Below are 14,320 nucleotides of genomic sequence, written 5' to 3'. Positions count from 1 at the left end.
TTGGTTGGGGTGCGCCTGCCAGGGCTATAGTGCAACGTCTAGGCAACACACGAGGGCCCTAGTGGCAAGCCACTATGGTGGACCCTCCCCCACAAAAAATAAATTTAATATCAAAGTGGGCACAAGACCCACGTATCAGATATTAAACTGATAAGAACAGATACTACACTTGATCTTAGCCAAAAGGCCGAGAAAGGTATGAGTTGCAACATTGGCTACCCCCTGCTTTTGTAGCCTCTTCCTGGTACTACTCTCCTTGATCCTGCGATGTGGTACTAAACGAGGACAACGTTGGCATTTGCTGTGTCTGTGTGGGCCGCTGGCTCGTCGAGGCCTTCTCAAATGGGCCGGCCTTTTCTTTTGCAAGCCTGTTTACTCGCTGCAAGCTCGAACTAGAAATTGCTTTGTTCAACAAGTGACATGATTCTTTGGCTGATTATGAAGATTGCAGGTGTGCGTACATCAAAGGATTGATGGAACATGCACTGCAGTTTGGTTTAACGGTTACATCGAATCGAAGCAAGAACAATTACATGAATATTTGAAGTATTGCATTTGTACTATATTAATACCATGATGGATCTTTAATTACAGGTAGTGGGCACAAGAATTTCTGTATACAAGCACTGCATTTTTTTACATGAGGAATAAATAAGGGATTATTGCGGAAACTATCTAACTAGTAAAATATTTATGTGGAAATTTCTCGAGCTCAAAGGCAAAGCCTTAATTTTCCCAGGCAAGGAGATCACTGACGGTTTTCTGTGATCTGTCTATCTATATACCAAATGATAAAGAGTGGTACAACGTATGAACTGTCGATTGGCCTGCAGGCAAGTGAACAAAGTAAAAGAAACTAATAATTAGTCATACGCAGCAAGAACAAGATCGTACCACACAATTGGTTAACCGATTCTTACGTAGCTACTATGGGCTATGAGCTGTGGTGCGAGCGTTTTCATAAGAAACTGAAAACGTCCAACATCTGAATTCAGCATTGATGTGATGTGCTCTAAGTCTGAAGTTTGGGACAAATTGGCGCTGAGGGTGTTGAGATGGAACCTGAAAACAAAAAAAAAAAAAATCAAGACCAACCATAATAAGTCTGCGATATGCTCTGCTGCTATTTCAAACTGGCAGTGCTAGCTAGATTTGGTCAGATTCTTCAATCTGAGATGTTGGCAATTTGGGTGAAACTCACATAGATTGGCATAGCAGGGCTGTTTTGATGCTGGGTCTTCTTCCAAGGGTGGGGGCACTTGGCCGTAAATCATTTCACAGCTCATATCTTCAAAATCTGCGGTGATTCATAAATTCAGTACTTCAGGGTACATAATCAGCTAGGACAGTGTAAAAATTGAGAAGAAAAAGGATGGACAACATGCATGTCAAATGGTAGTATGTCATTGTCAAAAGAACAGGAAGAGGAAACTGCAGAGTTTGGCATTGAGTAGCACAAGAACGATGTCTGTCTTACTTGGATTCATGGTGAGAGGGAGTCCGAACTCGTTGGTGAAGAAGTTTTGCGTCGGAATTTTGCACATGTTGACGCACATTCCGACGCAGCCGCTGTTCTCCAGGTACCTGAAACGGAGATGAATGTTTTCTGAATTTTTTACTGAATCTCGCTTGAAATCCAAGACGAACACAGTTGAATCGTCCGTCTTACCTGCATTTCTTTATCAGCACTCCACTCTTCTGCTTCACCCCATTGACCTCAACCTCCACAACCTGAAAGATCAAGGAATTGATGCAATGAGTTCATGACGATGAACTAGCTGTGTCTCTGAATTATACTCCTACCTCTGATGGGCCGACGAGCCAGTGGAAGAAGGGGACGGTGAGGGCAGCGTTGAACTCGCAGGCCCACCTCGTCGGCGGGAAGAGCTTCTTGAACTGCTCGGGGGCGCCGGGGGGGAGCATGGAGAGGAGCACCTCGCGGACGGCCTCCTGCTGCTGCGCCCGCGTCCGCCCCACCATCACCCGCCGCGACACGTCCACGAAGCTCTCGTAGTCCCACTCCCACACCGACCTCGAGCTCTTCTCCTTCTTCTTCTCCTTCCCCTTCCCGCCGGAGCTGGAGACGACGGCGTACTTCTCCATCTTGCGCGCGAACAGCCCCATGAAGGCGCGCTCCACCGGCCCGTCCCGGTACTCCGTCTTCTCCCCCATCGGCGCCGGCGCAGTCGCCGCGCACCGAACCCTCCTCCCTGCAGACGGTACACGCGACCATGGCGCCGCCACTGGCGCCAACAGCAACGCCGCCGCCGCCATAGTCGTCGTCGTCGTACGTCGTCCTGGCTCAGCTCAGCCTCTGCGTACTCTTGGCGCGTCTCCAGGTTTCATGGGCGGTGGTGGTGGTTCTTGGCATTGGCGTTGCGTCGTCAGGCGAACCTGAGGCTGCCGGCGTGACACGGTGGCGGCGAGCGGGGGGCCATCGCCGTGGATGCTTGGCACTGGGTGCACGACGGCCACAATAATTTGGTGGATTATATGGTGATGGTGATGATGTTTGTGGCGATTCGATTGGCTCGTGGCGCCCACGATTTTTTGTGTGGAGGCCCAAAGGATGGCAAGTCCAATGGGCTAAAATTTTCACCTTGGAATAAGTTCACTTTGGGTCCCTCTATTTGTCACTCAGTCCGATTTTCGTCCCTCGACCGCAAAACCGGGTACGACCCGTCCCCCAACTTACGAAAACCGGGCAAACGAGGTCCCTCAGCGGTTTTGAAGGCGGTTTTGGATGACGTGGCATCTACGTGGCTTGTTTGACTAGGTCTCCGTCCCACGTGGAATTAACGTAGCGCTTACGTGGCAATTTTCAACCCGAAAAATAAATAAACCTCGCGGGACCCACATGTCAGTTTCACATAGAAATTATAAAAAAGGTGGGGCCCACGTGAGCCCCACATGTCATTCTCTCCCCCCCCCCTTTCCTCCACCGCCCTGTTCCACCGCATCCTCGCAGCCCGCGCCCGCCGGCACTCACCGACGAGGCGACGACATGACCCCAGCCGCTGCCGCAGCCCGGCGACCGGCGGCACCACCCACCTCCCTAACCCGCCGTGGCCGCTCGGGGTAAGACGGTTCCCTTGTTGCTGCTCCCGCCGTCCTCCGCCACTCCCGCTCCCGCCGTGACGACGCAAGAGTGGACCACGCCCGGCCGGGCGTAGGTCGACGGTGGCGACCAGCTGTGGAGCGGAGCAAAGGCCGGTGACGAGCGCCGTCCTCGGTGCCCCAGCGAACAGCATGAGGCGAGGCCCCATCGACCAGGCTCGGAGGGGATCCGGCCACCCGGCAACGGCTTGGAGTAGAGGATAGAGGAGATCCAGCGACCGGCAACGGCGTAGGCGGAGGAGCTCGGGGGTCGGCAAGTGGAGAGACGGGCGGCGGCGAGGGGCCCATCCCCCGGCGGATGGGGACGTCCTGTGGCCACGGAGCCCGGCGGATGTCGACGCCCCATCGGTGGAGGAAGTCGGCCGGCTGCAGTAGCCACCGCACCAGCGGCTCCGCTTGCCTTGGCAGCGCTACCGCGGACAACGACGCCGCGGCCGCTCCCCCCGCCGCCGGGTCGACGCTCCTCTGCGCGCTCGCCGACGCTCTGTGGGCTCAACGGCTGCGGCAGCTAGAGCCACCTCCCGCCGCCCCTTCCTCTCCCGCCGGCCGCCGCACGCCGAGCGCCGCTGCCTCTCCACCGCGAGAGAGGAGAGGGGAGAGAGAGAGTTGAAGAGAGGGAGATACGTGTGGGGCCCATGTGGGCCCCACTATATTTATTATCTGACTTGTGGGCCCATGTGGGCCCCGCTATTTTAAAATTATTTTTTGTGTGCATCTGACAGGTGGTCCCATGTTTTTTTATTAATTTTTCAAGATATAATGCCACGTAAGCGCCACGTCAATGCCACGTAGGACGGAGAACTAGTCAAACAAGCCACGTAGGCGCCATGTCAGCCAAAAGCGCCCTCAAAACTGTCGAGGGACCTCGTTTGCCCGGTTTTCATAAGTTGAGGGACGGGTTGTACCCGGTTTTGCGTTCAAGGGACGAAAATCAGACTAGGCCACAAATAGAGGGACCCTAAGTGAACTTATTCCTTTCACCTTCCGCCCTCGGCCTGATGGACCTAGGCCTATGTCTACATGGGCTGAATTCACATTTCACAACTGACGTAGGCTGAGTTCGTTTCTTTTACTTCCCCAACTCACCTCTCTCTCTTTTCCGCAGGCACGTTTTTAAATTATTAAACGGTTTTTTAAATATATATATATATGAAAGTTTTTTTTAAAAAAAATCATATTAATCCATTTTCAAAATATAGCTAATATTTAATTAATTATATATTAATGAGGAGTATTTCGTTTTGCGTGCGTGGGATCTCAACCATAGAACTCAGCCGTAGTGTACTTATTGGCTACTTTATTGCTATACACGTAATGTCATCGCTTATACACTTCATCCCATAAAAACGACTTTTTGAAATGTGTCGTCTATAGGTTCTACTCATCCACGCACGTAAAACAAAATGTCGCATTAGCGCACGATTAATTACTTTCTTATTTTCATATCTTATAGTTTCACAACTACATTTTACACCTCAATGCATAACCACACAATGTTATTGGACGTAGATCTTCTGCAGCACTGTTGCTGCAATAGCAATGGTTTTCATGTGAACCCGAATTCACACGTCAGTGTCTACCATTGCACTAGCAATACTGTACATAATCTCACCATCGGATGTCATTTAGTTGGAATTAAACCCGGAATACATATAATTTTCATCTCTTATTCCTCCCTACGCCATTCGTATACGCAAGTACAATCGATTAATCATCGCAAAGAGAAAAGAAAGAAAGAAAGAAAGAAAAATCTATACTCTCGATCACCAGGCTACATCAGTGTGCCAGTAAAGATGCTGAAATTCATCTCGAAACAAGATCATATATTCCACTTGATATATCTCACGATTCTTTACGTAAGTTGCTGTTTACCACTAGTTATAACTTGATACTAGTACATCAGCATGTCGATATATTGCAATCAATACGATGGGAAGTACTATTAGCTAGTACAGATCAAAAAGTAATTAATCCATTGCAACATGAGAAAAGTTCACATCAAACCTATCCTATCAGCGTCCATCCAGTAGAGAAAAGATTAGAGGAAAAAAGGAGCAAGAGAGCTATGTACGGGCGTAAAATTACGGGACAGGGCTGAAATTCGTTGGAATCCTAAGAACGTGTGACGGCTTCTCTGATACAAGTTGATTAATTAATTAAGCTGAGCTTTCTGTGTCCCATTTCGTCAATTAATTAGCTACCCTCTCACACAAACACATTTACCATTTAGGCCGAGTTTAGTTCTAAACTTTTTATTCAAACTTTCAACTTTTCCATCACATCTAATTTTTTATATACATAAACTTCCAACTTGTCCGTCACATCGTTTCAATTTCAACCAAACTTATAATTTTGGCGTGAACTAAACACACCCTTACCCACACTCGAAAAAATAAACGCCAGAATGCAGTTGTATAAGCTATACGGTTGAACAAATACTGATTATAAACCGTACAGCTTATCGGCAATGAAATAATACTACCAATTTACAGGTAAAACTTTTATATATGTTTCTTCAGTGATTTAAATTCCAATGCTAAAAAAAACTTTGATGAAATATCTCAAAGTCAACTCTAAAATTAAATTTTAATGTTTAATTAAATTAGATGGCTGCATGTAAACAATAGTTATACTGAAGTTCAAATTTGGCATCTTTTTCTTAACCTTCTGCGGGGTCATTGGATTGTCAAAAGCTAGCTTGCAACTTGCTCTGAAATATTTCATGAAGATTAGATAAGTCAAAAGCCTGAATTAATTGTCCTTGTTGTCGGGACAATGGGACATAAGCGGGATATGGTATTTTGTACTACCTCCGTCATAATATGTAGGATGAGGTTAAATTATACTAGAATTACGAATCCATGAATATGATGTGTTTAATCCCATCGTAGGTTGCTACTTGCTACTCCCAATAAAAGAGAGAGTATATGTTTTATCGTTACAAACATCCTTGTACGTACTTTAGATTGTCCTAGCATTAGATTATAATTTGAAGCAAAATTTAACTTTGAAAATTACAAGCACCTAGGACGGAGGGAGTAGATTGGAAGCAGGTTTCTTCAATCTCTATGGCCTGCCTCGATCGAATGCCCTCTTTTAAAAAATTTTCTCGGTGAAGGTACATATGGGCCGGACAGATCCTAATTAGCCAGCACCAGGCAGATGCATCCCGGGATATGATGGGATTCCACAAAATACCAGATATAAATCCAGATGGAGACCATAATTCTAATTAACTAAACTGCATGCATGAGATCTGGAGCTGTTTAATTTCATCATTAGCTAGAGCAAGCCAGTTTAGCATACATGATTTTCACATTAATTTATGCATACTATAGTTATTTCACACAAACTCGATCACTGTCGAACCGTCGGTTTCATTAAGTTTGATCCGCCGTGCTTAACTGAAACATAGAAAAACAATAAATTGAAATACGAATAGAAACAAAACATGCCCATGCTCATCGAAATGAACTGATCGATGACTAGCTATAGCTTCTCCTTTATTTAATTAATTCGGTAAAAGTACAGCAATTCTCATCATGCACTGAGCTCTACTACATGTGATCTGTACATAATTACACACGCACATAATCCATAGAAAGAAAAGCAGAAAAAGATGAGATCGATGAACTCCAAGAACTAAAGAATTAATTATTACATGCACGATCACTATCAATATATATTGTCCGTGTACCGTAAGTTGCTGCTAGCTAGCTAGCTAGCTACTTGTCGATTACCACCATGGACAATGGCGGCGGCGGCGGCGGGTGGCCGGCGGCGTGAGATCCTTTGTGATCACTTACAGTAGACGGCGGTTGCAAGGAGAGGGCGAGGTAGACGATGGCCGGAGTGCAGGCGAGGACGAGGCCGACGGGCACCATCCACAGCCGGCTGTTGGACGGGTGGAACGCCACGGCCCACCACGCCAGCAGCGACGCCCCCGCCATGGCCGCCGCCACCAGGCACGCGTCCACGGCGACGGCACCCGCTGCCACCTCGCCGCCGATGGCGCCCGCCGCCGCCGCCGGCGGCTTCTCGTCGTCGTCCATGCCGTATATACTTTGGAATGGTGACAGGAAGAAAGAGGAATGAATTGAAGGTGGTCAATGGCGGCTTATTAGCTCTGCTTCCTGTATGGCTGTATATAGTCTCGTACTACTGGTGTTGGTGTGATGTGGTGGTTTACGTTATTGGAATTGGAAGCTGCACCCAACCATTCACTGCCTATAACTTACTCTTTCCTTCCTGGTCTTGCACCACTCGGTGTAGGTGTGTTCTGGGCATGACAACAACTTAACATCGAGAGACCAAATAGATTGATCGATCGCCCAGTTCGATTATTTATTTTATTATTGTATAAAAATACCTTTTTTCCTTCACAGAATTTAAACTTATTTCTACTGTATTGCTTATTATTACACTTATTTGTTCAAAGCTACTGTTAGTTAGGAGTACCGTTTCTTAAAATAATTTACTGTATAATTAGAGAAAATCCAAGAAATACCATTAATAAACACTCAAAATACAAGAAATATCATCGATAAGTGTGAGTTCCATAAAATGATGTCGTACAAGTGATTTTATCCCAGAAATGCTATCATCGTTAGGGTTCCGTCCATTCCGCGCCGTTAAATGCATGTTCATTCTATAGCATTTAATGGAGTGATATTAATGTAACCCTGATGGTGATGGCACTTCGGGGATAAAATCACTTGTACAATGACATTTCATGCAACTTGTACTTGTCAATGATATTTTTTTGGAATTGAACGCTTGTAAATAATATTTCTTGGATTTTCTCATATAATTAAGTAGCTAGATAATCCGTGACAACATTGCATGGGACGAGGACCAAATCAAACCAGCCATGTAGGCACCATATCAGCTAAAACCATCATCCAAATAGCATTACTGTATCTGGTTTTACAAACCGATTGAGGGGCGTGATTTGAACTCGACGCTTATTGAAGGACCTAAAGTGAACTTTTTACTTTCTAAACCGGAGTCAGGAAAGCCCATCAATTATATCCATTCTTTAAGCCCAATTATCAAAAGCCCATTTCAGTTCCTTCCCTGTCTCGGCCCAAACCTCCCCACTCGGCGACGCGACCACCACCACTCTCTTCTTCTTCCCCATTGCCGTCGTCGATCTCGCCGGCGACACCGCCGCCACCGCGCCTCCGCCTCCCTCCCTTCCGCGGATCGTGGCGGGCTAGGGCGTGGACTCTCCTCCTCGGTCCTCCACGGATCGAGCCCGCCGCCGATGGGGGTGGTGATCGAGCGGGAGGAGTGGGCGCTCACGCCGCTCGCCTACCCGCTCCTCTCCGCCGCCTCCCTCGCCGCGGTGCTCCTCCTCCCCTACTTCTCCCCACCGTTGCACGCCACCGCCGCCGCGTCCCCGTCGTCGCACTCCCCCTTCGACGTGGGCACCACCCCGTTCCTCCGATTCCGCCGCGGCTTCCTCTTCGTGTTCTCGCTCGCGTCCGGTAAGCGCTCTCCTCCATTCACCATTCTGCCTTGCTCGAGCCAGCGTGCGGGGGGGCTCTGATGGGTCTCAGTTGTTGTGTAGTGGCGGAGGGGATCCATTCCGTGTTCGGGGAGGATGAGTTCGCGCGGTGTGGGCTTGGAAGGGAGCAGATGGCCGCGCGCCTTGCCGCCGCCGCAGCAGCCGTGCTCTTCCTCGGTGGGCTTTCCGGCGTCGTCTCAGATAAACTGTGAGTAGTTGTGACTTTTGGGGAGCAAACTATTTATCCTTTTCGCAGCTCTGTCAGTAGAGATTTTCATTCAGACTATGAATTGCTGCTGGATGGTCGAATTACTTGTAAATTCATCAAATTCCTCACGCTTATGTGATCTCCCATTGCATTTCGAAACAATGTTGATGGTATTCAATGTTTAAATAGAGGGACTACTGCTTCCTAGTAATCAGGCAAGCTATGTTTGGTGCCTGATTCTGGAACTTTTGTTGACTGTTTTGTTTAAAATCTAGTCATGATGTTTACTAGTTGGTGGTTAAGATCAATAAGAGTTTTTCATTCATGTTGACCCTGCTGGTAGAACATTTTTTTATCCTTCACTTGTTTATTACCAATTCTATACCAAGACATACCCCTTCACCACCAAGCTTATTAGCCATCCATTCTCTGTTAAGGTATGGTGTCCAAGTTCTCCCAACAATTATGGGTGCCTAATATTGATTGTATGAAGGTACACCATACAATTTGGAGAACCAGACTATGAATTGCTGTTGGATGGTCGAATTACTTCTAACTTCATCAAATTCCTCACATTTATGTGATCTACCATTGCATTTCGAAACAATGTTGATGGCTTCCAATGTTTAAACAGTCACTGCTGCTGCTACCCAGTGTAGTCTTGCTAGTAATCAAGCAACCTCTGTTTGGTTCCTGATTCTGGAACTTTGTTTACTGTTATGCTTATAAAATCAAGTTATGATGTTTGCCAATTGGTGGTTAGAGTTTTTCGCGGTTTTGTAGGCTGAACAATTCCTATTTCATTCATGTTGACCTGCTCGTAGAAAATTTTGTTATCCTTCACTGGTTTATTAACAGTTCTATACCTAGACATACCCCTTCATCACCAAGTTTATTAGCCATCCATTCTCTGATACGTTTTCCAAGTTCTCCCAACAATTATGGGTGCCTGATATTGATTGTATAATGAAATAATGGTAGACCGTACAAACTGGAGAACTAACTTTTGGTTCTGCCTTGCAATTTCTGAACTTAAATGAAAGCCTTAGCTTACATTATTTCATATTGCAGATAGTTATTGCAAAGTATATTATATATTTTGCTATGTTTTTCTAGTAATGTGGATGCATGTAGATTTTATTCCATCAGCTTCACTTTATCCTTCTTAGTAATATTTGAGATATTATGCGACTTAGATGCATGTGTTTTTATTTTTCTGATTGATAGAACAATTTATGCTCTGATGTTCGTAGAGGACCACGGCAGGCTTGTATATTCTACTGGATGCTTCAACTTGCAGTGGGTGCCTTGAAGAGTTTTAGTGGGCTTCGTTGTGCATGGATTAGCAACTTGATTTCGGCCCTTGCCTCATCAATGTTCTATTTCTGTTTCGAGACATGGTTTGTGGTGGAGCATGAGAAGGTTTGTGCCTCTGAAACACTTTCTGTTGCAACCGTTAACTATATTGCTGTCCCAGTTTGTAACTGCTTTTTCCTGAGTTTCAGCAAGGTCAGAAGCAAGATTTGCTGTTTGATTCCTTCTGGCTGATGACATTCTTTGAGTCAATGTCCCTTCTTGGAAGTCAAGGAATTACAAATCTATTGGTTAATGATGATGACAAGGGATTTCTGCTACCCTATGCATTTGCAGCTTTACTATCAATAGTTGGTCTTCTATATATCAGAAAAAATGCACCAAGTACTACTCATCATGCATCTGTCATTGGGAGCTACCAAAAATCATTTTTTGCTCATGTCTTCAGAGGTGAGTGGTGAGTCTTGTCACCTTATCTGTTTGTAGTGCTCTGTATCTCATTTCAGTTAATACAGACTTAACACCATTGACTGAAAAATGCCAACGAATTTCTATAAGATGGAAATTGGCTATCATTGTTTCATGTCATTCTATTCAATACTGTTAGGCTTTTCTGTATTGTTGTTTCTGTTCAAGCAATGCCAGGCGTATGAGTGCATGCCCGGATGCCCCTATCTTGGGAATGCGATTCACAGAAAATTAATATATTAATTGCCGGTACATTATTTAAACCATGTACAAATAGAACCCCAAAGTAAAATATCCTATTCTGAATGGAGAAGTTGATATATTTTTGGGTTTCTCAAACTATTTTCACATGAAGTTGTTTGTGATGTGGATAATACATAAAAGAATGCAGTCATTAGCAGAACTAGTGGTATACCGCTATAAAGGCTAGACCTAAATATGAACTGCTGAGTGCCGAATGGCATGTAGCAGTAATTATACATTGGCATGTGCTAAATTACACATGTAATAGTGGAGTACACGGAGCATGAGGGAGCCATGGCCCCAACACCCCTACCAGGCTTTTGGTCACTTTCCCTCCGCCACTGGTTGTTACTGTGCTGTTACACTCACTCTCATATTGTGAAGCTTGTCGGTGCTTACACATTTCATTTCCACCTCTCACCAGAGTTTTCTGCATGTTTCAGACAAAAGAGTACTGATTCTGGTCTTAGCTCAAGCAAGTATACATTTCTCTATGTCAGCCTTTTGGTTTCTCTGGGCACCAACCATAGTGGTATGAGTCTGCGCTGAAGTTATTCTGCTAATTTTCAAAATGGAACGTATGACCAGGATTTCAAAACTGAGTGTTTAACTCATGCTGTTACGCTCATAGATCTGTTGATTGACACAGGCTGACGGAAGGGATGCTCAGCTGTCACTAATTTTCCCCTGTTTTCTTGCCTCAAGAATGTTTGGAAGTGCTAGCTTTCCATGGTTTTATGGAACCACAGCTCCTTTTCAGAATGAGGACAGCCTAACGATAGCATATGTTACTGTGGGGATCGCTTTATCAATTGTGGCTTATGATTACCAGGTATGCAATAACATATCTTCAAGGGCTCAAGGCGACATGCAGTAGAAAGTTGGGGCTATAATCTGTGTGTGTTTTAACAGGATATTGGGACATTGGTGATACTGTTCTGCATCTTCCATGCATGTGTAGGCTTTATTCTTCCTTCATTAGCACGATTGAGAACAATGTAAGTCAATGTATAGATAGAATTCAAGTTGAAGTCTGTTGGAGCTTTCTGTTTAAATAGCTGATACTGCTGAAGGTACCTGCCAAATGAACTACGTGGGGGCATGATGAGCTTTTCTCTGGGACTGGCAAATGCTGCTATCTTCATTTTCCTAATGCAGGTAACTGTCTGAGGTTCTCTTGGTAATAATAATGAAGTGTGGTAAATAGTTAATGTTGGGGTAACATGAAGTGTCTTTACCATTTTTCTTGAAGTGTGCTACTGTGCTGTACTTGGTATAGGTTTACCTACCCTTATCTTAGGTTATATATTACTTTTCTTTTCTCTGAACTATGTTGTGATGTCATTTTCCTTGTGACACTTAGGACCATCTTTATCATAAAAAAGATATACATTTGTGTGCCCATATGCCTAGCAGAGACTCAGAGCATTCTGTTTTGCCTGCAGGGTTCATACCATCAAAACATTGCAAATTCAACCATTCTAGGATTTGCGGCCTGTGGCCTTCTAGTGGCTGGGGGTTGCATTCATATGCTGAGGCGGCGGAGAAAGCACACTCGGCAAGATACACGCAGTTTGTAGAATCTTGGGCAGATAATATGGGATTACACAACCAGCTTCAGGTTGTTTTTGTACTAGCATCTTGGATTTTCCACGTTTTTCATCACCTCTGTTTCTGTTTCTCAGTAGCAATATTGTCTACGTGCTGACGACTGGTGTGTGACTCATCAAAGATAGATGTAGGATACAATTTTCTGTACACAGAAATGGTTCCATCGATGACTGAAACACTCAAGAATTCTGTAGACATGTAAAGCTGCTACTGTTTAATGCCATTCTTTTTCTTCCATTTATACCTGATACAGTGACCCATTTTGTTTCTGGTGATCTGTCTATCTGTTCACTTGGGCTGCACCCAACATTGATGTACCATCAAAAGACAATCCCTGATCATCAGGGCACGCAAGACAGCAACCAGGGTACAGTGTACCACCTGAAATGAATATATGTACTCTTGTCAAGATAGATGCATGAATTACTGTACTGTTCTGCTGTTACTTGTTATTAATCTTTGATCACGATCGAGCTGTGGGGGTTACTCTTATTCACATCTGAGAGAACATGTTTGCACTGTTAATTGTTATTTTCATTTGGAAAAGATGCAGCACGCTTACGAGGCAGCGTATCTGTTCTCCAACCCCGAAACAGATACTGTCACGTACGCTAGAACATTGTTAAGTGCTAGCAAATCCGTTTGCTGATCGTCGTATCTTCTCTATGCAGGACAAGTCGTCAAAAAGAAGAATATCTTGTCTTCGTGTGTTCCCGGGAGTTGCAGAGGTTAGGAATTTGTCTCATCTGAAAGCCTTCTTTTCACATCTATATGATACAGTATATCTCACATCTGCATTAACACCACTTATTTCTCTCTCTCTTTAAAAGAAATTATATGATTTGTCATTGACAACCACTTGATTATATGATTTGCTATTGATAATATCCCATCGTAAAAACGTTTTTCTTTGTTGCTTTTGCCGTCAATTGGTTGGTAGTTGAACTTTGTTAGCCCCCCCCCCAAAGACCATTTTGCCCCTAAATGTAGCATGCACTAAGCAAACTGATACTTATTTTTATTATTCGCACTAATATTGAAATTAAATGACAATGGATTTAATTGCGTTGTTTGCAATTGGTTGTAAAATAGCACTAGATATTGCAAAACTCTCTAGGTGTTTTGGGTATTATGAAAAAAACCAAAGAGCTATTGTAGGTTAATTGGCGGTGCAATGGCAAAAGGTGAAGAAAAACACTTGTATGATAGCATAAGGAAAAGGTTATACGTACTAGCTTTTTTTTACTAAATTCGTATTAACACTGATGTACCATGCTATGAGTGCATCTAGATTTTATATAATTTTCATCTACCTAAATCAAACGGGTGAGATGATGATTGTTAGTACAAATTTATAAAAAAATAGTACAAATAGCAATGCTCTTTATCAATATTTAAATCCAAAAGGATAGATCATGCACTCGAAATTCCATCACGGTAAAGTTATTTTCCCCCTTTCCTCGTTGTCAGACGGAGGGGGAAACAAAATGTGACATGGGGACAAATTGTATGTCCGAGAAGGAAGAGAAAAAGGAGAGGCAAGGAACATGAAGAAGATGAGTCATTAACCACATCACTGTAGACTGATGGACAATTAACCTGCTGACCAACGAGCTCTTAACTTTGGTGGTAACCAATTGAATTAATGAAGCATCTCCCAGTGTGTGGCTTGACCATGGTCGACGTGCCAGAGCCCGGTGCACTCAACCAACAATTTTTTTTGTCCCTAAAATCTGCTTTACACTGGGCACAAAATCGACCATAGCCTATAGTCAATAACGCAATAGTAAGATGCGTGCTTTTGCATTGCATATAGGACAGTAATAAAGGTTTCCAAGGCTGGGCCAAGT

At 44.4% G+C, this 14,320-nt stretch overlaps 3 protein-coding genes and 1 non-coding gene across 6 annotated transcripts; 1 reads left to right on the top strand and 3 right to left on the bottom strand.

Moving 5' to 3' along the window:
- Positions 1-4: 4 nt before the first annotated feature.
- LOC112936271 (U2 spliceosomal RNA) lies at positions 5-200 on the bottom strand. Its single transcript, XR_003238398.2, has one exon. It is a non-coding gene; the product is annotated as a U2 spliceosomal RNA (small nuclear RNA).
- A 338-nt stretch (positions 201-538) lies between these two features.
- On the bottom strand, positions 539-3,739 carry LOC4344507 (beta-carotene isomerase D27, chloroplastic-like). 2 transcript variants are annotated; one of them, XR_001548025.3, is made up of 6 exons: positions 1,804-2,483; positions 1,670-1,731; positions 1,478-1,584; positions 1,202-1,297; positions 921-1,062; positions 539-827 (listed from the first exon to the last, which is right to left on the bottom strand). XR_001548025.3 is itself a non-coding variant. In XM_015793211.3 (5 exons), the coding sequence occupies exons 1-5, from the start codon at positions 2,272-2,274 to the stop codon at positions 1,013-1,015; spliced, it is 786 nt and encodes a 261-aa protein (XP_015648697.1). In that variant the 5' UTR covers positions 2,275-3,739; the 3' UTR covers positions 539-1,012. The 2 variants fall into 2 exon arrangements, 1 of the variants encoding a protein (XP_015648697.1); XM_015793211.3 differs by having other exon boundaries at positions 539-1,062; positions 1,804-3,739.
- A 2,848-nt stretch (positions 3,740-6,587) lies between these two features.
- On the bottom strand, positions 6,588-7,289 carry LOC4344505 (uncharacterized). The gene has a single exon (XM_015794132.3). The coding sequence runs from the start codon at positions 7,167-7,169 to the stop codon at positions 6,843-6,845; it is 327 nt and encodes a 108-aa protein (XP_015649618.1). The 5' UTR covers positions 7,170-7,289; the 3' UTR covers positions 6,588-6,842.
- A 945-nt stretch (positions 7,290-8,234) lies between these two features.
- Positions 8,235-12,711, top strand: LOC4344504 (uncharacterized). 2 transcript variants are annotated; one of them, XM_015793074.3, is made up of 9 exons: positions 8,235-8,606; positions 8,690-8,834; positions 10,088-10,256; positions 10,340-10,598; positions 11,303-11,391; positions 11,509-11,691; positions 11,772-11,857; positions 11,933-12,017; positions 12,305-12,711. In XM_015793074.3, the coding sequence occupies exons 1-9, from the start codon at positions 8,384-8,386 to the stop codon at positions 12,437-12,439; spliced, it is 1,374 nt and encodes a 457-aa protein (XP_015648560.1). In that variant the 5' UTR covers positions 8,235-8,383; the 3' UTR covers positions 12,440-12,711. The 2 variants fall into 2 exon arrangements, with proteins under 2 accessions (XP_015648560.1, XP_066159606.1); XM_066303509.1 differs by having other exon boundaries at positions 8,484-8,606; positions 8,679-8,834.
- The last annotated feature ends 1,609 nt before the right edge of the window (positions 12,712-14,320 follow it).

This window comes from Oryza sativa, chromosome 8, assembly GCF_034140825.1.
Source record: "Oryza sativa Japonica Group chromosome 8, ASM3414082v1".
Taxonomy (NCBI): Eukaryota; Viridiplantae; Streptophyta; class Magnoliopsida; order Poales; family Poaceae; genus Oryza; species Oryza sativa.
The sequence above is the reverse complement of the archived record's forward strand: the minus strand, read 5'-3'. Positions and strand labels throughout refer to the sequence as shown.

Coding starts and splice junctions, on each gene's coding strand:
- LOC4344505 (XM_015794132.3), bottom strand. CDS start 7,169: ATGGACGACGACGAGAAGCCGCCGGCGGCGGCGGCGGGCGCCATCGGC.
- LOC4344504 (XM_015793074.3), top strand. CDS start 8,384: ATGGGGGTGGTGATCGAGCGGGAGGAGTGGGCGCTCACGCCGCTCGCC. Junction 11,392..11,508: donor TCTGGGCACCAACCATAGTG/GTATGAGTCTGC, acceptor TGATTGACACAG/GCTGACGGAAGGGATGCTCA. Junction 11,858..11,932: donor TTAGCACGATTGAGAACAAT/GTAAGTCAATGT, acceptor ATACTGCTGAAG/GTACCTGCCAAATGAACTAC.
- LOC4344507 (XM_015793211.3), bottom strand. CDS start 2,274: ATGGCGGCGGCGGCGTTGCTGTTGGCGCCAGTGGCGGCGCCATGGTCG. Junction 1,585..1,669: donor GTGCTGATAAAGAAATGCAG/GTAAGACGGACG, acceptor TCTCCGTTTCAG/GTACCTGGAGAACAGCGGCT. Junction 1,298..1,477: donor CCCTCTCACCATGAATCCAA/GTAAGACAGACA, acceptor GAATCACCGCAG/ATTTTGAAGATATGAGCTGT.